Below are 20,064 nucleotides of genomic sequence, written 5' to 3'. Positions count from 1 at the left end.
CTCTCTCATTGGTGTTTCTAACTCTCTATCCCTCTCCCTTCCTCTCTGTAAAAAAATCAATAAAATATATATATTTTTTTAAAAGATTACCACTGTGTACCCCATGCTCTGTGACATCGGACCACCTTCAGAAACTGCCTAACAGGGCTGGTGGCTATCCTCAGCCGCGACCTCTAGAATGATTGAGAGAGAGTTTGAATTTTTTTTACACATTTCAAAAGGCGTATTTACATTTTAAGTGTATGAGTAAATGGACTGAGCAAAGAGAGAAACTGAAGTTGTAAGAAGGAAGACTCAAAACATTCCCATTCCAAGAGACATGGAACAGACTGACGAATCTCAGATGGGAAGGGGGAGGGGGCCGGAAGAGATTAACCAAAGAACTTATTTGCATCTATGCACTGCCCGTGGACACACACCATCCTGCGGTGAAGGCCTGGGGTGGGGCGGGCACTGGGTAGAGAGGGGCAATGGATGGGGGAAGGAGGGGACATCTGTAATACTCTCAACAATAAAGAGTTTTTTAAAAAAAGATTTTGGAAGCCTTGCTCTACACCACTGGTTCTCAAACTTGGCTGCACATTGGAATAACCTGGGGAGGTTGTTAAAAGCTTAATGCCTACACTCCACACCCAAGAGATTCTGATTCAGTTGGTCTGAGGTGCAGCCTGGGCATCTGAGCGTTTTAAAACTCCCGGATGGCACTAGTATGCAGCGAAGTTTGAGAGCCACTGCTCTATAAACTGTCCTATCGTCCTTATGGGGCCTGCACACTCTCTAACATTATAGTGATATGTGACTACGGATGTTTTCCCACTTCTATTAAACTATGTCTCTTAAGAGCAAGAGTTGTTTTTTAATTCCATTTTTTGTCACCTAGCAATACCTAGCCATATAATAGGAATTTAATATTTATTGAATGAATGATGAACAAATTATTTGTAATCTAAAATTGCTTCCTCAGTACCATAAGTGTGGCTTCTGTCCTAATTTGAAGACCGGTTGGACATATTCTTGAAATTGTCAAGTTATTTCCGCTTTAGTTCTAAGCAGAGATCAGATCTCTGAAGGGCAGAAGGCTGGTGGCTAGAACGGGTTTTCTAAGTGAGAATGGACTCTCTGGGTACCAGCGCAGTGGCCACTACCATCTGCATGAGCTCTTAGAGGAACTTGCGACTTAAATCCTCAGACTCCAGAGGGCAATGCAACACGAACAGCCTTGCCCCACACTCCAGTGCATCCAGCTCAGAACTCTTGGCTGAAATGTGATGGTGTTATTGTTTCCTCCCCTCCAGGGTGCCACTTGGAGATTTATGGGGATTGTTGTCCTCACCATGAAGGCATCTGTTATTGAAATGTTCCTTGGTAAGTACTTTTATATGTGTATCTGGATACACTGTTAACATTCTCCTAAGGTCCAAAGAAATCCTGCCAAGAAAAGCATATAAACAGCATAGAGTATCTCTTTATGATAAACCTTTTGGAGAGAAGTCGAAGTGAGAATGCTAAGTGTAGATCAAATTCAGGGTGTGTGTGTAAATATATTTTTATGTACAGCAAGTACATCCATTACATTAGAGTGTCTCTATGTATTGCATACACACATATACACACATATCTGTGTATGTATTCTTCAGCAACTAACAAATATTTCAGATAGAGCATATTTACAGATTCTGAACATAGAGGCGCTTTTACCATATTAATCTCTCAAGAAGTTGTATCACTGACAATGGCCTTACTTGTACCATTGGCAACTCATACCTTTAGAAATGAAACCTTTTACACTCCTCCATTATCACCAGAGACTGCAACTTCAGGTAGGCCCTCGGAAATCAGCTGGTCAACCAGAAGGGGGACGAGTGCAGATGGGTGTAGCAGTAAGCCAAAGGGTAATCTTCTGCTAATCTCCACCCCACTGTGCTGTAGACTTGTCAGACGGGTCACTGTGAAACTATTGCCAGGAAAGGCTTTCTGACAATCTGTACTAGTGTACTGGGGCTGCCATAACAAAATATCACAAACTGGGTGGCTTAGAACTACAGAGTTTTATTCTCTCATGACTCTAAAAGGCCAGAAGTACAAACAAAAAGTGTCGGTAGGGTTGGTTTTCTCAGATGAAGTCTGTTCCATGCCCCATAATGAACCTCATCATATCTGTGTGGCATTCACCTGGCCATTGCTCTTACTCTCCAAAAAGCTGTGTCTTGCTCATTTTGCATTTCCAGTGCTGACCACATCAGATAGGCCCTCAAGAAATACTGCTAAATAAATTATTCTCCTAAGGGATGCCAGATTTTTAAGGTAGCAGAGTTCAATCCTGCCGCTTTGTTTTGGGTGACAAATTATGATCAGAGACGTTGATCATGTCTTTGCCAGCAATGTATTCAACACAGGTCTGCTGCAGGAATTTCAGAAGCCAGCAGCACATGGGATAATGTCTCTCAATGAGCCAATAAAGAAACAACATACTCCAAAGCAGTGACGGATCAATTGCACTATTTTTCTAGGCAAAGTGAGATGAAAGAAATAAAGTCCAAATTCAGATGAGGTGTATCTTTTCATATGCTAGGCACACAGGAGAGCCGGCTTAACCAACTGCCCACTGACCTACAGCTGCCAGTGCCAAAAACGAAAGTCACGTGTTGCTGCCACGTTTCTAGGGAATGGCAGCGCTGGTGCTGGTGGGCAGACGGTCTTCGCTAGGTCAGTGTGTGGCATTCACCACTGTCCGAGAGGAGTCCCTTTGCCAAGACAGAAGCTAATGCCCCAAGTGCTTCCAAGGGCTCTTGGTCAGCAAAGTGATTCCTGCCCAGACAGACACTCTTGACGAGTCCTCACAAACTCTCAGTATTTATAGTGTAAATGTCCCCTTGGCATAGTTGTTTCTCCCCATGTTCTGATGGATAAGCCCCCAGCAGGGCCCTCAGCAGCTGAGCCACTGATTATCAGCCACAACAGATGAGACGATGATACCCTGACACAACTTACTTCATCCTTGTATCAAAGCAACTTTATTACTAAAAACAACCTTTTTGTGGTTTTTTTTTTTTTTTTGGTCTTTGCACTTATAAGGAGCAAGTAGATAAGAGGCAAAGGCTGTGGCCAGCAAACCTGCATTCTGGTTCCAACTTCTGTCCCCAAAGACTGTAGCTTTAACCAAAGCATACACCCTGACAATGGTTTCTTTTCTATAAAATAAAGGGGTGACCTCCAAAAGCTCCTCCCAGCATTAATATTTTATGATTTGAAACATAATTTTGTGATTTATATGATTGTGGAGCATGGTGCCCTGTCTTTGCTACGAAGCTCTGATTTATGTGATGCTAGATGCTTCATTGAGTATGTAATCCCAAATTAAAGCATGGGGGAAATTTGAATGTCTTTAAAATGATCTGCTTTTTAAGTCAGTTTTTAGGAAGGCATTGTGGACAGTGGTAAAGAGAACCAGAGCTGGACAGTGGTTAAAGTGGTAAAAACAGACTTTAATCAGGGGAAAATGACAGTATAGAACTGGGCTCAGTTCCGAACACAACAATGAAAGTGGGGGTTTACAACCAAGGAGGAGGTTGCAGGGGTCAGTGGATGGAAATCACTAAGAGGAGACATCACGAGTAGGGGGGTTCTTGCTGAAGCAACTTGACAGGATTCCTGCTAAAGGCAGACCAGGGTGCTCAGATTTCCTGGGAGGGGAAGGGGTTCTCTCTAAACAGGATTCCTGTTAAAACTGGGCAATGCAGGTCCAACAAAGATGGACACTCAAGCCCAAGGTCAAAGCATAGTTGAGAAGAGGGCTTAGAGGAGTCTGACTACCATTTGATCAAGGAGAGGGTCCTTGGCAACACTCCCTGAGTTAGTATCTTTAAGGCTCTAGCAGTTTATGGGCTAGAATGAGGCACTTCTGGAAAAGTCCCAGACCTATGCTGAGCATTCAGAAGGTGCTTCCTGATGGGACCACTGATCAGATGTTCTGGCACTTCATGTCTTTCCTTGAAAGTAAATGGATTCTGATTATAACTCATTACTGACAGGAAAACTGGAACACAAGTTCCCATGAACTCTGTCAATGGTTTTAGAAAGCATTTTTCATGACTGTGAATATATATGATTTCAATATGACCAAATTAAAGAACAATTATGCTGGCTTTTCCTAAATGTAAGAGAAGCATAATCAATATAAGGCATAGAATATATATGAGAAATATACTACAAAATGGGAAAAATACAGGCAAGATAGAAATTATAATTACATCCTTATTAGCATTTGTTATATTTGTTCCAGTTACTTCTCTCTACATATATTCTCATTTCGTCAGAATTACTCTTAAGGTGAGAGCTGTAATAAATCTTATGATTTTCCTGTTGGAGCATTTCCAATATCTCATTATTTCCAGATTGCCACTAGAAATAATGCTGTAATGAACATTGTTTACATAAATCGTTGTCTACATCTCTGATTATAACTTGGGCTATATCCCTAGGGGTATATATTCTAGGACAAAGAATATGAATGTTTTTAAGGCCATGATTGCCTTGGAACTTTGGCATCTAGACATAATTTCCTCAAGGCTTCTAGACACTAATGGCCTCAGTAGCCAGATGACTAACTACTCCCCCAGGAGGGACTGGCTTTCACACCTGTATTTCGCTTTGTACTCTGAAGTGAGCATCAGCCATCTCCACCTGACTGGTTTCCTAAGAAAAGGAACACAAATGATTTTTCTCTCACCCAAGTTCAACACCCAATGCAGCATTTTCGGTAGAGCAGGAGAAGTCTTACTGATGAGGAATGAAGACTTGCCCCAGGGCACAAGCACATTTGCAGCCTTACTGCCCAGCCCTCCTCTGGAGAAGTGATCTCTGGGAGCTTTAATTAACAAGTCTCACCAGGGGATGGCCTCTGTGAACCACTGAGAGTAATGACTTTATTAAGCATTAATAAAGGGCTGTAAACTGAACCCCCGCTCTGCATGTTTTCAGCCTGGAGGGTCTTGGGTGAGCAAATGTGGGTGAGGTGGCCTTACTGAAATATTTATAGTCCTAATGATACCAGGGCTTATATACACCACTTGCCACAGACACACAAGCCAGACAGGATTTGGTTTTCCACAAAAATGGATACCCACATTTATTACTGTGTCACTTATTCCATCAACTTACCTTGTGCCATTTACTTTCTATATATTTATTTAGTACTTGTGTGTGTTTTTTAATTTCAAGGATTCTAGTTATTTATTTTTGTCTATAAAATGAAAATGTGGTCTTTGCAGTGTTAAATGACACAGAGGCTACTATAAAAAAATGAGACCTCCAGGACGCTCACACACACCCAAACCCCAGAAGTAAATAACACCTAAGAGTGTCTGCCTTCATTCTGCTTGGCTAGACTTTGGGCTCTCACTGAATTCTCTTTCATGTTTCTGTTCGTACAGGACATGGTATGTCATCTGTCCCGGCCTTGGCTAATGCTAGTTGTCAAAACTGGGGATAATTCAGTGGCTGCATCATTGGCAGAGTAGCTAGAGAATCATAAGATAAATAAAGTCCCCAGAACAAACTTGGGGACATTGACTCCTTTTACCTTAAAGACAGTTTCCAATTCAAGAATTTCTGAGTCCGTTTATGCCTAAATCAAGCCTCTGTGTTCTGTGAAAAAACAAACATAAAAACTAGAAAGGAAAATGCCTGTTTTGATTAGTCTATTGCCTCAGTGTTCACCTCAGAGTCCCAACCCTGTCCAGAAAGCGGGTTTCTCAGAAAAGTGGCTAAAAGGGAGGTAAGTTAAAGCAGCACTACCTTGGAGTGAAAGAATGCCTGGAGAGGAAAGAAGAACAGAGAACTGACTGACCCTTTGAAAAGAAAAACATTACTGGTAGAATTAATATAGGTACAAAGAAGTGAGAATTTTGCCAATAAAAAAAAAGTCACAATATAAATCAATATCTTAAGAAGGCATAGCTTTCAGGTAAGAAATCCTATTTGGAGGTTTATTTTAAGGAAATGATAATGGATCAGTGCAAAGATGGAGCTCAATACACACACACATACACACACACACACACACACATATATAATATATACATATATACACACACATTTTTTTTGTAGAAAAGCAAGCAAGAATTTATTGACTGCAGCAAAAATATTCTTAGGCGGGGCTGCTTTGGTTCACTGGGAAGTCAGAAAATAGGGGGCTTTGGAGACAGGTTCAGGGGGTTCACCCAGGACGAGCTGCCACTGCTCATTGCTTCCCTGGTTGCAAGTCTCCTGGGGACCCTTAGAGGTTAGGGGATAAGTTCCTGTGGGGGAAGGAGAGGGGGAGGGAATAGCGTGGGCGTGCTCCCTGGAGGGAGAGCACCAGTACATATATTTAGAGGCAGTTAAAATTATTTTAACAGTAACATTTAATGACAAAAAAGTCTGCATATATCCTTAGTAGACATACGTTCTAAACCACTGGGAACAGTATGACAATGATCAAATATTTGTTTAAAAGTACCTATATGAATACATGTAACATATAGAAAAAGACTGAAAATATACTTTTTTGTTCATCCATGTTTTCTGTACTGCTTTTTGTGTTTTTTACATTTTCCTGCAAGGAACCTATGTATTCTTTTGGTAATAAAAAAAAATCGGTCAGTGTTATTTTTTAAAAACACGAGGCTCATACTGGTAATGTGACTTTAAATTTAAAAAGATAAAGAGGTCCCCCTTCGTCCCCACCGTTACACTTCCCGAAGGACAGCAGCATCCAAATGCTGCCTGCAGCTCTGCTCCTGTTTCTGAGGAGGCTCAACCATCTGCAGGTGGCCTTCGTGGGGGGTGCAGAACCCCAGTACTGCTGGAGGGACCACCTGGGGACACTCAGGTCACACCTCAGATCTTGTAGCCTCTCTCCACCCCTTTTCCTTGTCTTCCTTTCCCAGACAGCCCTCCTCTGGGGCTTTTTACATACCCCCTCCATTCACCCCGCCCTCTGTGGCACTTGTGCGCTAGCGCGCGCGCGCGCACACACACACACACACACACACACACACACACACCAGCATGCCATTCTCTGGCCATTTGGAAACTCCCATTCCTGGGACCAAGCAAACCATGTTCCCTCCTTTGCCAAATGGAGATGGTAGGATTGGTGTGTTGAAATTTAAAGACAACAGAGCAAAGGCTAGGCATCTGAAAAGTATTTCTGAAAGACTTTTCTCCACAGAGGCCAAGTGTAGAATAGATATGTCTTATTTCCTCGCCTTAATATAAGGAGAAATTAGTTTAACTAACGAGAATATTTTAATATGCGACCCAACCAAATATCAGGATCAAAAGAGAGAAAGTGTTTAGGTGAAATAATATTGATTAGTTATTTTGTGTTTTCTTCATGTAGTTTTGCTGGTGACTGGAATACATTCAAATAAAGAAATGGCCAAGAAGATTAAAAGGCCTAAATTCAGTAAGTAAAACTGTAATTCCTCATTGACATAAGGCTTGTATCTCCATGAGGAGGGTTGTTACGTTTTTTATTTAAGATCATTTGGAAGGTGTTTTTTTTCTTTTTCTGTATTTCACTGTCTACCCCAGCTCCATCCATCATTCACATTTCAGCCAGTGAGAAGGGAGGAAGAAGGGAACATACTCACTCCCATTAAAGAGGAGTCCAAAAAGTCAAAATGCCACTTCTACTTAAAGACCCTCGGCCATCAGTAAGGGAGGATGGAAAATGACTTGATGTCAAGCACCCACACTACTAGGAGAATGGACGTTGGGAAATAAGTAGCAGGACAGGACACAGATAGGAAGTCTCACACCCAAACGTTGTGAGGAACTTGGAGCGAGATCTGTGGGCTTGATGGAGGTTCGGGTTAAGGTTTCTGTAGAAAGGACCATAGAAGAAAGGCTTGGGATATAATCAATGCTCTGGGCTCTCCACAACTGAAATGTCTTTGCAGGCATTACATTTTGGTGCCTTGAAATCAGCGACATTAATAATTTGAAATAAAAGAAAGAGATTTGCTTCACACACCATCCCTTTTTTTCTTCGGCTCCTTTATAACCTCCATGTGGGATTTCCTGTTGAAATGAGACCAGAAGGGCAGCCATCCACAGCCTCCTCGCCTGAAACACTAAAAAGGAATCTGTTGTTTATTTATTCCTGTCAGGACCCAGAGCCAAGAGAATCGGCCCAAGGGCAGATGTGTGTCCAAAACAATGATTGGGTTAATATGGAGACAAATGCACACCCAAGTATAAATTCCTTTGGGCTGTTTCCAGTATCTTCATTAACTCGTATACAGAATCATGAAAGGTTCTATGATTACCATGACAACAGTTTTCAGTGACTAAGAAAGTCTGTGCTAAGTGACCCAAGGGCAAACCTCTTCTAGAGATCTCAGATGGATTGAATTTCTGATATGCTGAATTCTACCCTTAGTCTCAAAATCTCCTCAGCGATTCAAATGCAGAACATTTGAATCAATAAGTGCATGAGGCCCTTTTCTCTAATTAGAAACTCTGGCACAATCATTAAATAAAGGTGGGGGGGGGGGATACAATGAAGGTAATGGGATATTCCCAAACCACGGTGATATCTGATTCTTCACCTCGGGAGTAGTTCCAAATTATAGTCTATAGCTTGGGGCCAAAGTAATTTTCATTTTTTTCTACTCAATGTTGTCAATCTGCCACTGGGTAAGTGACTGATGACACAGGAGCACAGGCACATGGTTCACTCATTTGACAAGCATTTATCAGGTGCCAGCCAAGTTCCAGGTATTGTGTTTAGAGGACAGCAATGGAAACTCAGTCTTTGCTCTAAGAGAACTCAAAATCGAGGGAGGAAGAAAGACAAGTCAACAGGCAATTATGTTGTCTTATGTAAGTGCTCGGACTGTTAAAGGCGCTCTGAGACTCTGGAGAAGCAGCTGTGTATCTGGGAAGGCCAAATAGAAACTGGCCAGACAATAAGGAGAAAAGAGTGTTACAAGAGGGGAGAAAACAGCATGCTCAAATCCTGAAGAGTAGAAAGAGCTTTAAAAAAGAAAAAAGTAGCTAAGTATGACTGAAATATAAAGTAGGAGGTAAGTGTGTTCAGCTAAGAGATGGAGGGGTAAGCAGGCACCAGATCCTGCAGATCTTTGTTACTGTGTCCAGGAATCTGGACTTCATCGTGAAGGCAACGGCGAGTATCTCAGGGAAGGTTATTTCGGATGGAATTAGCAGAAATCCAAGGCCAATTTGCTTAAGCAATAAAGGGGATTTGGGCAGGACGTGGGGTAGCTTGCAGAATCCAAGGCAGGGAACAACAGCTGGAACTCACTGGGACTGTCCCCCAGATGTAAAGCCCTCAGGAATCGGCACCTCTGCTTCTCTCTGTGTATCTGCCTCACTGTTTGCGCGCCTGCCTCTCTCTCTCTCTCTCTCTCTCTCTCTCTCTCTCTCTCCAGACCATGTCTCTCAGTAAATCCCAGATTCTGGGGGTGGGGGGAGGGGTTAACGGGGTGGATAATCTAATTGCATCAGCCTAGGTTGGCACAGTGGTTCAGCGAAGAGTAAAGTGGACAGGGTTGTGTTAGAGAAATAAAACAATTCTTGGCAACAACAACAAACCCTTTGTACCAACACATAAAGAGAAAAGAAAGAGAATACAATGTATTAGTGAGTAAGCATTTCAGATTTACACGCAGGAGGAATGAAAGTGTCTACCAAGAAGGTCACACAAATTTATACAGTAAAGTGGAAAACAGAGCAATTACAGTTTCTCTTATCTCCTTGAGAGATATGCACACCTCGCAGTTGTCTCTGGTAAACCTAGACACCTCTGACTCCTTCTGGAGGGAATGTTTACGGATCATTTTTCTCTTACAGTTGACACTTCAAAATATATCTTACAAGGAGCTACTAATGGGTTTTGAGCAGAAAAGCAACATCATAAAAGCAGGGATTTAAACAAATCACTTTGGCTTCAGTGTGAAACGGACGAGGTCAGTGGTTCTCAGAGGATGTTCCTGGACCAGCAGCATCAGCATCACCTGGGACCTTCTGCCCCACCTACCCCAGACCCCTGAATCCAAAAATTCTAACACAGCAGTTCTCAACCTGTGGGTCGCGACCCCTTTGGGGATCAAAAGACCCTTTCACAGGGGTCGCCTTAGACCATCGGAAAACACATATATAATTATATATTGTTTTTGTGATTAATCACTATGCTTTAATTATGTTCAATTTGTAACAATGAAATTGGGGGTCACCACAACATGAGGAACTGTATTAAAGGGTCGTGGCATTAGGAAGGTTGAGAACCACTGCTCTAGAGGGAAGAAGGAGGGCAGCAATCTGTTTTAACAAGCTCTCCAACGCCCAGTAAAATTTGAGAGCTGGTGGACTAGAGAACCGAGATCAGGGGGTGTGGACAGGTTCTCTTCAGTGTCCTCTAGCCAGCCTCCATTTTCACCAGCATTTGTTCCAGACTAAAAGTCCTCACGACCCAGGAGACTGGAGGTAACATAACAAGGAGGAGGCAATCTGAGGGCTTGGGTCAGTGGGTAATTTACTGACCCTTGCTACACATGTGGCACTGCTCTCAGCTCTTGAGGATCTGCTGTCCAAGATACGGTCCAGCCAACTGACAGAGCCAGATTTGAAACTCAGGTCCATGTGAGGCTCAACCCTAGACGCTTTCCCCAGTGAGCCAGGACGAAGGAATGAAATGCAGGTCCATGTGAGGCTCAACCCTAGACGCTTTCCCCAAGGCCTCCTCCCAGTGAGCCAGGACAAAGGAATGAAATATCTGCTGCCTGGAGGCAGATGAAGGTGTTGGATGACCAAGGGCTAACTGAATAGGAAATAAAGCAGAAGAGACGCGGGGATAATGGAAAAGCGAGGAACCAGGATGAGTTTCTTCCCTTGGCTTGGCCTGAGACCATAAGCCTTACCAGTGTATCTATTCTGTCTACGCATAAGATCACTGTTGTTTTAGGTAACTGTCTCTTCTCTCCTCCCTATTTCTTTATTTTCTTGTCATCACCTTTTCCTTCTTTCCATTATTTGGTCTTCTCATGGCCCCAGTGGGGGCCCTTTGGACCCAGAAGGTAGTATATGTTGAAAATAATCCGGCATGGGGGTTTTAAAAAAGAAAAAGCAAAGATGAAAAAAGGGATGCCTTCTTACAGCTCTACTCCCAGTGGTATATGACCATTCATTCCAAGCTAATGTTTCGTTTTCACATACACAGTTGTATTGGGTACGGTTTTACTCCATCGCATGTGGCTTATCACATCACCGTATTTTCTAAATCAAATCAAGTGTGACTGATTCCAAACTGCCAATTGTCAGGGTGAAAAAAAGTCAAATTCCAACACTACAGGACTTCCTCCTTCCCTGCCCCAGCCCCTAGATGCCTTATGCAATCTAGAACCGTCAGGGAGGTCCCTGAGATCATGAAAGCCCGCCTACCATCTTAGAATAATAAAGGGGGGAGGGGGAATAAGAATAAGCATAAATTAATGTCTTCATAAATTAACCTGTTGGATAGTCCATGGGAAAGTTTACCTCACTGAACGGAATGAGTTTTATCGAGTTTGTTTTCAGAGGTGACTTTCCAAGGCTCTCGTTTTCCTGATGCTATGGAGCCACAGATCTGACCTTCCCCAGGGGCAGCTCCATGGTGGATTCAGTCAGCACAACCCACCCCAGCAGTCTGGAACAAATGACCAAAATGTGGCTGCATTTCTCTTGACTGCTGAAGGCTACCAATACCGACTGAAGGGTGTCGGTGTGTTCCTGGCACTCTGCTCCTAAGGCAGTCATGACACCTTACAGATTTTAAGAATGAACTTCAGTTAACTGTAGATTACACATTCAGAAAATGTTCTACGCAAGTCAGAGCCTCTCAGCACATACTGTAATAAACCCATCAAACATTTCCACATAAATTATGCCAACCACTGACTCCAGAACATCCCTGCATCGCAGAGTGTCTGTGCTAGAGAGGGGAAAATCTATTAAGTTGTAAAATCTCCTCAATGGCTTTTCTACTTGTAAGGAAGCCCTGGAAGAGTCCAGATGCAATGGCCTTGGTCCAAAACGGGTTCAGATGAGCTAGCGTTACACAGGTGAGAGCTGTGGTTATTAACTCCGTCCATCTCTGACTTCAGTGGGCATCCAACCTTGTAGAAGATAAAATAAACGTATGCAAAGGAAAGCCTTCCTGGACCCAACTCCAAATGCCAACACACACATACAGAACTAGTTTAGATGGCTCCTGTGTGTGCTACACTTCCTCTGCTATATACTTACTACGGATTATTGTAAGATCTCTTTTACAGTCTGTCTTCCTAACCAAACCAAAAGCACCATGCCGATATGCTTATTGCTCATTAGGTATTTGCTGGATGGATGGACAAATGAACAACAATAGACCACTATAAACTACAACAGGATTCATAATAGTTTCATGAAAGAGCATCCAAGGAAGGACATGAAAAAGAAGAAGAAATTTACAGGCAGAGGTAGATGGCAGGGCTCTCTAGGTGGACTAAGCCCAGATATCATGGGAAGCACGTAGAAGTTTCCTGGGGAAACAGTGAGTGGAGTGGTTTTGTTTAAGGGTCGGGGTGACATGGGAGATGCAGCTGGAAGGTGGGTTCAGACCTGGCAATGCCAGTCTGAGAAGCTTTGTTCTTCCCCATTTTTTCGCCCCTGACAATTGGCAGTTTGGAGTCAGTCACACTTGATTTGATTTAGAAAATATGGTGATGTGATAAGCCACATGTTCGGGGGTGGGGACTGAGAGTTTTCCGAGCAGAAAATCTAGATGATGAACACAACAATCAGCAAGATAAACAAAAGCAAGCTCTTCTCCACAGGCAGTGAGGCTACATTCTGAAATATTTTTATTATATTTGAAGTCTGTTGAAATAGTCTTACCCTGGAGTGAAATGTACAACGTTTAATTCACATAGTTCTCTCCAATAAGTTAACCTTAATACCTTGTAAGGCAGGGAAAGATTTTCCCAATCAACCTTGAAAGAATAGATGATTCCCAGAGGTACTGCCTCAGGCATGGAAAGGCCATTGTTCTGGGATTTGGTTATTTCGTGTATTGGATACTGATGAAGAGAGATACAACTCTGAGGTTATGGGATTTTGGTATAACATGCATTTGGCTTCTTGAGTAGGTTCCTATATTGTTAGCTGTAGCAACTTGTAAGTAACCCGTAGTGTCTGCCTGCTCCTTAGACAACTGGTGCCAACACCAGTGCGCTGTCCCTACAGGTTGGTGCATGTGCCCTCTCTCAGACCATGAAAACAGAAGAGGATTAGCTTTCTAGCCCTCTTCTTCTTCTTCTTTTTCCATTGATTTCAGAGAGGAAGAGAAAGAAACATCAATGATGAGAGAGAATCATTGATTGTTTGCCTTCTGCACACCCCTTACTGCGGATTGAGCCCAATACCCAGGCATTTGCCCTTGACCAGAATCGAACCTGGGACCTTTCAGTCCCCAGACCGACACTCTATTCACTGAGCCAAATCAGTTAGGGCTCTAGCCTCTTCTGATGTGTGGGTGAGAAGGGAGGTGAACTCTCTCAGTGTTAAAGATGTTTAGTTATGTAAATTCTACCATAGCAATTCTCAGAAATAACAGGAAACCAATTTAAGGAAAATTACACTAGAAGAGTTGCCTTGCAGGTATTTGGGATAAATGCACAGATGGAAATACACACATACACACACACAAAAACACATACACACAAACACTCATCCACACAACCTATTTACAAGACATTTCCTGCATTCACCCACTGGTGGTTGTCAGTGACCTTCAGTCAGAAAAGCCCTGTGGCATCAGAGTAGGGAAGCAGCAGTTTAACTCCTTCTCTTCACTTATAGAAGAGGCAGCCAGGTAGAGATGGCAAAGCTTCGGGCTTAGAGTCAGAGGATCTGATTTCAGATCCTGGATCTGCCACTTCATTGGCCCCTGAGTCTGAGCAATCAGCTTACCTCTCTGGAAATGAGGATAGTATGCCTCTCAGGGTTCTCAAAGGGTCAAGTGAAAAAATGTGTCTGATTGTCTTTGTAAACTAAAAGTAGGTTATTTTTAATCACAAACTTCTGCAGCTGTCCAAAAGGTATGTTGCTACAGAAAAGTTAACTCTGTTATCCAATCACTGCTTCATCGCCATCCTTCCATGGCACAAACGCTGGTTAGAAGGACCAATCTGAACAGACTTTGAAGTGCTTAAAGCCTGGGCTTGGCGTTATCTGCTGAGGCAAGTGCACTTCACCAGGTTTGTCTTTATCAGCTACTTCCATCACATGTCCTGTTTTCCCCAAACTGTTGCTTATATATATATACTATTCTTGAGAAACCTTTAATGACCAAGGGAAAATATTTCTTTAACCGCACCCCACCCCCACCCCCATGCTGCACATCTTCCTGGCAAAGGCTTGCTTGGCTCAGGAGAGAATGTGATACAGTGTAAGAATCAGACACAATTGCGTTCAAAACCAGCCTCATCATTGATCAAAGCTGTAGTTTCATCATCTGGAATGGTGCCATCCAATATTCGCTTGGCCACATGGCTCCTCGGATGTCAGGTTGTATCTGTGTAAATACCAATTCCATAACCTTTTTAGAAGTCTGGAGCTCTCCCTGTGACTTATGGGGAACCTGAACTGCACTCCTCAGTTTTATCTACCAAGCCTGTCCGTCCTGTGTTCCCATGGCCTTCCTGTCCAGCTCTGCCCTGTGACTCAGCTACTTGAGCAACTCCTCAAAGAAACTTCCCTTCATTGAACATTTTATCATATTTGGAGCCTTTCAGATTTTTAAGGATCAAAAGAAGGAGTCACCTCGTGGAACACAAGATCTTCCACCTGCACCTCATTACATCCTCACCCTCTCTTCTTCACCATTTTACACACAACCTTCTCTCGCCCATTTAACAAGCCCGTTTTCCAGGTAGACTCTTCTCCATGCAGGCCCTTGGAAGCTCAGCCTCTGTCCCAAGTAGGCTTGTCAGGAAATCCCTCCTGGAAAGAATACTGTGCAGCCTGAAGATTTATGTTCTTTCACCACCAAGCCCATTCCCACATCAGAGGTTTTGCCCTGGCTCTTCCTTCTGTTCAGAAGGTTTTCTTCCAGGCCTTTGCGGACTGACACCTTTTCATCATCAAGTAACAGTGATAGAAGATTAAGTAGAGAAAAATTCAGGGACCAAATCCTTTAAGGCCTTATACATCACCTTAAGGAGCTTTGGCATTATCCTGAGGGCAACAGAAAGCCAATGAGGGGTTTTAAGCAGGAGAATGATGAAATCTGATTACGCTGTTAAAAGCATCACACTGGCTGTTCGATGGAGAAAGGACTGATTCGAAGAATGTGTAACATGGAAGGGAGAAGACAAGACAGGAGGCTATTTATTGGGTTAATAGTTGAGACAGGAAATGTCAGTGACTTGGACCAAGGTGGAGGTAGAGAGAAATAGCAGATCTGGAACAGCAGGACTTGCTAATGGATTGGTTTCATCAATCACTGAGCACACATTCTGTTGGGCAGCAAACAAAAATCCTGCCCTCATGGAGTATATATTCTAGTAGATGAGCAAACTATTAACTGGAACTGGGACACAGAAAATGTAGTATCATTTAAACACATGAAAGGAGAAAGAGTTCCAGGTGTGAGAAATGCGCAAGCCAAGACTGCTTCGGAAAACTACGGGTACAGTAGTGGCACATTCCATGGAGGGGACTGTGGAAAGGCCTGAAGGATTCTGGAATTTTTCCTCAAGGCAGCAAAAAGCTATTGACCAAAGGTCCAAATTTGTTTGAATCAAAAGTGATCAGAGGCTGCTTAAGAAAAATGAGGAAAAATGCTTTACGACATAAGTCAGTAAAAAGGAAGAATTAACATGATCTGGCCACTGAAGCTCAGGATCAAGGAGAAAAGTGCATGCATTTTCCAATTTTACTTAATGGCCATTTTTATTTTGTTAAGCTAACTTTTTGCATAAATCTCTTAAAATGGGATTTTACTCTATTTGAATACCACAGTCCAACAGAACCATTTACTATCAAAACTGTTTATGCATAAGGGCTTTTATGTTATAATAATTCCTCCTCATTGACATCCAGGAGGCAAACTTACAATGGCCTTCTCAAATTGGTTAGGAAATGTGTTTTCCAGAAGCAATGGGCTTGCCTAGGATCATTGAAAAGATGAATGGCAAAATAAGAAGTAGCGCACACAGTCTGATTTGGCTTGCTACATCCCTGGCTGATTGCATGTGACATCCCTCAATAATGCCTCTGTTACTAGACCCGGCAGGAGACTCAATGCAGAACAGAAACATTTGCAGTTCCACCTTTAAGATCCCAATGTTGCATGAAAATAGTGGCTCAGGCAATACCTGTTTTTCCCAGGAACTCTTGGAGATCAATACGACAGACACATTATCTCAATGAGTAGCAATCTAAAGGCTATCCCACAGTTCTAACCATCTGGGCTGCAAGTGCTTCTTCTCTTTTCCCTGAGGCTGGTGCCAAGAACCACTGGGCAGGGATCCTTGGCAGATTCTGAGATGCTCCAATGTGAGCTCTGTCATGAAAGTGACCGTGACCTTGAGAGGTCAAGGTAACCTAAAGGAATCCTACCAGGAAGAAGCAGAGCAGGTGGCCAAGGAACAGGTCTCTGTGCAGAGGCCTCAGTGAAGCAATTCTGGGCTCCCCTAGGACCTTTGTGACTTTAGCCCAGGTTCCCTCACTCCCACCAGCAACCATCCGCTCAGGAAGGATGGGAGAGTCTCAATTCTTGTTGCTTCCAAATGCTCCTGGGAGGAAACCTTTCTGTGGCTTCTGCATAAGTTCTCACCTGAGGTGAGCAGCAGGGACACAGCATCCCCAGCACCCGGTTCTCTGTTTTGACATTTGTCAAATATCTTCCTGTCCCTTCAGACCTGGGAATGAGACTTCTTGAGCTGCCTTAATTTTGACTTGTCCTCCTAAGCGAGGCTTATTTCTGCACCTTTGAGCTAAAACCCAGAGAAGGGAAGGGAGATATGAAAGTGAACCTAAGCAACAAAAGAGAAAGAAACAAGGGAAACCTAAGCTATAAGATGGAATTGCTTAAAAGTACTCAGAGGAAATGCAAAGATAAGTCATTTCATACGGGCCTAAAGTAGAAAAAGGGAAGATGCTTGGAAGGTTATGGGACAACAGACAATTTCACAAATAACTGTGAGGAGACTGTCAAGAGGTAAACCATGGCTTCCACAGACTCCAGCATGAGCTGCCAAAAGGGGCAAATGGCTGCTTCTCCCCAGCTGGAGTTAGACATTATCATTCCCAGTGATTTGGACAATAACTCTGACATTTTTACTTAGCTCCCTCTCTCCAGCTTGGTTTTCTGTACACACCTAACAGATATTTGACCTTTAGCTACACTTTGCCATTGCACTTCGTTTTTCCAAAGTGCATAAACCTGGGTGCTTGGTTTCGTTTTTCCTCCCTGTGGGATGAGCTGATCCACCAGTTTTGCTAACCCAGTTGGGTGCAGATAAAGCAGATCTTATTTAAGGTACTTCTCAGGTCTATGTGCAAACAAGACCAGACAAAGAAAAAAAAACAATGCCCCTTAAAGCAGTGGTTCTCAACCTTGGCTGCACATTAGAATCACCTGGGAATCTTTTTAAAATCCTGACTTCTGGGCCTCATCCTCCGGAAATTCTGTTTCTTTGTTATGGGGTGGGGCCACAACATTAGTAACAAAGAAACAGAATTTCCGGAGGATGAGGCCCAGAAATCAGGATTTTACAAAGATTCCCAGGTGATTCTAATGTGCAGCCAAGGTTGAGAACCACTGCCTTAAAGGAAGGGGTAGAGAATTTGATGAGCAGGAAGCAAAATATTCCCATGGAACATTTTCCCCCTTATCTTTTTAAACCAACTATTTCATGAGACATCCCACTGCATGTGCTCAGTACACTCTGAAGTCTCTCAATAGGTTTAGTCATCATGTAGAACTCATACAGTAAGAATCTAGATGTAGCCCATTTACTCCACTTCTGAAGATTTGGGTTGGCCTGCCAGGAGATACAAAATCTTAGAGAGCCAAACTTACATCCAAATTGAACCCCAGTTCATAGAGCTTGTCACATGAACCAAGAAGGGATGGTTTCCTGTTCTTTCTAAGGGAGGAGGTGCATTTGGGAGTGGGGATGTGATCTGCAGACAGAAGGAGAACTGAACGCACTGAGCTACACCCAGGGATCACACAGCGAACCAGTTTAAGGAGAGACTACACTGGCATCGTCAGCTCCCAAATTGCCTTAAAAAAAAATACTCAAAATAGTAAATGCAGCCTTGAGTATCAGGGTTTAAAAGAATGAAAGATAAAAAGAAAATAACTTCGGAGAGGAGGCAACCTGTGGCGGGAAGAATGAAACCACAAAACTGTTTTAAGCACAGTGCTCCTCTCCTTAACATAGACCACAAATTGTTTTAGCCTGTGATCAAACTCAGCCCCTGGGCTCCCAGGAGCAGGGCTCCCCTACTGGCCCAGCCCTGACTGTCAGGGAGGGGTGTTTAAGGAAAGAGTAGGCGTCCTACCACCCGGTTCTCTCCAGTCTGAGTGAGGTGCCGCTCTGTCCCACTCAGGTAGGTAAGGGTTAAGGAAACCAGTGTGCGCTCTGACTACAGCTGGAAGCCATTAGCAGCTCTGAGACCATCTCAGGAACCCAGTTAGAGGGTGGGTGGCCTGGCAGAGATCCTGACCCGTGTACATGTATGTATCACAGACCCCTGGCACTGGGTGGGGCTTTCGTTCTACCTCCCGCCCACTGTGGAAATCCCCTCCTCGATTGTCCAGTCCCTCCTTGCACACTTGAGCCCATTCACTGCGCATGGGGCGGCCCACTCCTCAAGGGCAAACTCTATTACCAGGTAAGTTCTTCCTGGCCACTCTTGTCTACCCTTTAATTCTAACTCTGCCCTCTGGTGTCAGCACACAATGGTCCTCCTTGTGGTCACTTGCCTCCAAATTCTCTCCTTTTTAGGGCCAAACAGCCCATGTCTGCCAGCCATCCCTTCATCTGGTAGTTTCCAGACGCCCCTGAGCCTGCTTACTCCTTGAACTGTGCTCACGTTTCAGAGTCTCCTCTGAAGAATGGGCCCAGATCGGGAAACATTCCCAGCTCAAAGGGCATCAGGTAGTGTCATCTAGGAGACCTTTTCCCTCGGGAGTTTTAGAGGGAAATTTCTTCAGGGAAGATGCAGCGAACTTCCTTGTAGGTCCTGCCATTAGAGCCTCTCCCTGCCGCACCCCTAGCAAGCTTTCAGCTCGGAAGACTCGCCTCCTCCACTGGACAGCACTAGCCTGGCAATTACAGTCACAGCCAAAAAGGGGGGGAGGGGAGGGGAGGATGAACGAGCTTCTTCTGGGTGCTCAGCAGGGAGCTCCCAGCTTTCCACCAAGTGTGGAGGCAGATGAGGAAAGATCCCCTCTTGACCACGGACCTCAGACCCAGCCTCTAGACCAGCGGTTCTCAACCTGTGGGTCGTGAACAATGAAAATACATCCTGCATATCAGCTATTTACATTACAATTCATAACAGTAGCAAAATTACAGTGATGAAGTAGCAACGAAAATAATTTTATGGTTGGGGGTCACCACAACATGAGGAACTGTATTAAAGGGTAGCAGCATTAGGAAGGTTGAGAACCACTGCCTAGCCCCCGTGTTCTGCAAACTGCGGCTCACGAGCACATGCGGCTCTTTGGCCCCTTGAGTGTGGCTCTTCCTAAGCCTTAGGAGTACCCTAATTAAGTTAATAACAATGTACCTACCTATATAGTTTAAGTTTAAAAAATTTGGCTCTCAAAAGAAATTTCAATCGTTGTACTATTGATATTTGGCTCTGTTGACTAATGAGTTTGCCAACCACTGGCCTAGACCAAGACAAAGAGATCACTTCCATTGTCTATTGCCCCTGTCCCAAAACCTGCCATCTCATCCAACACCCCCATGGGACACACTCAGCCTCCTCCCGCTGGCCTGGCCCGGCCAGTCCCAG

At 43.7% G+C, this 20,064-nt stretch overlaps 1 protein-coding gene across 1 annotated transcript in view; it reads left to right on the top strand.

The window, feature by feature from the left end:
* The window catches only part of VIT (vitrin), a 104,645-nt gene that overhangs the window by 26,654 nt on the left and 57,927 nt on the right, over positions 1–20,064 (top strand). Inside the window, exons 2-3 of the mRNA XM_005886089.2 lie at positions 1,296–1,365; positions 7,385–7,450. Of these exons, the coding sequence (XP_005886151.1) occupies positions 1,314–1,365; positions 7,385–7,450 (118 nt within the window). The 5' untranslated portion in view covers positions 1,296–1,313. The remainder of the gene's footprint in view (positions 1–1,295; positions 1,366–7,384; positions 7,451–20,064) is intronic.

Source organism: Myotis brandtii, unplaced genomic scaffold, assembly GCF_000412655.1.
Source record: "Myotis brandtii unplaced genomic scaffold, ASM41265v1 scaffold958, whole genome shotgun sequence".
Classification (NCBI taxonomy): domain Eukaryota; kingdom Metazoa; phylum Chordata; class Mammalia; order Chiroptera; family Vespertilionidae; genus Myotis; species Myotis brandtii.
This window is presented reverse-complemented; position numbering and strand designations above follow the sequence as displayed.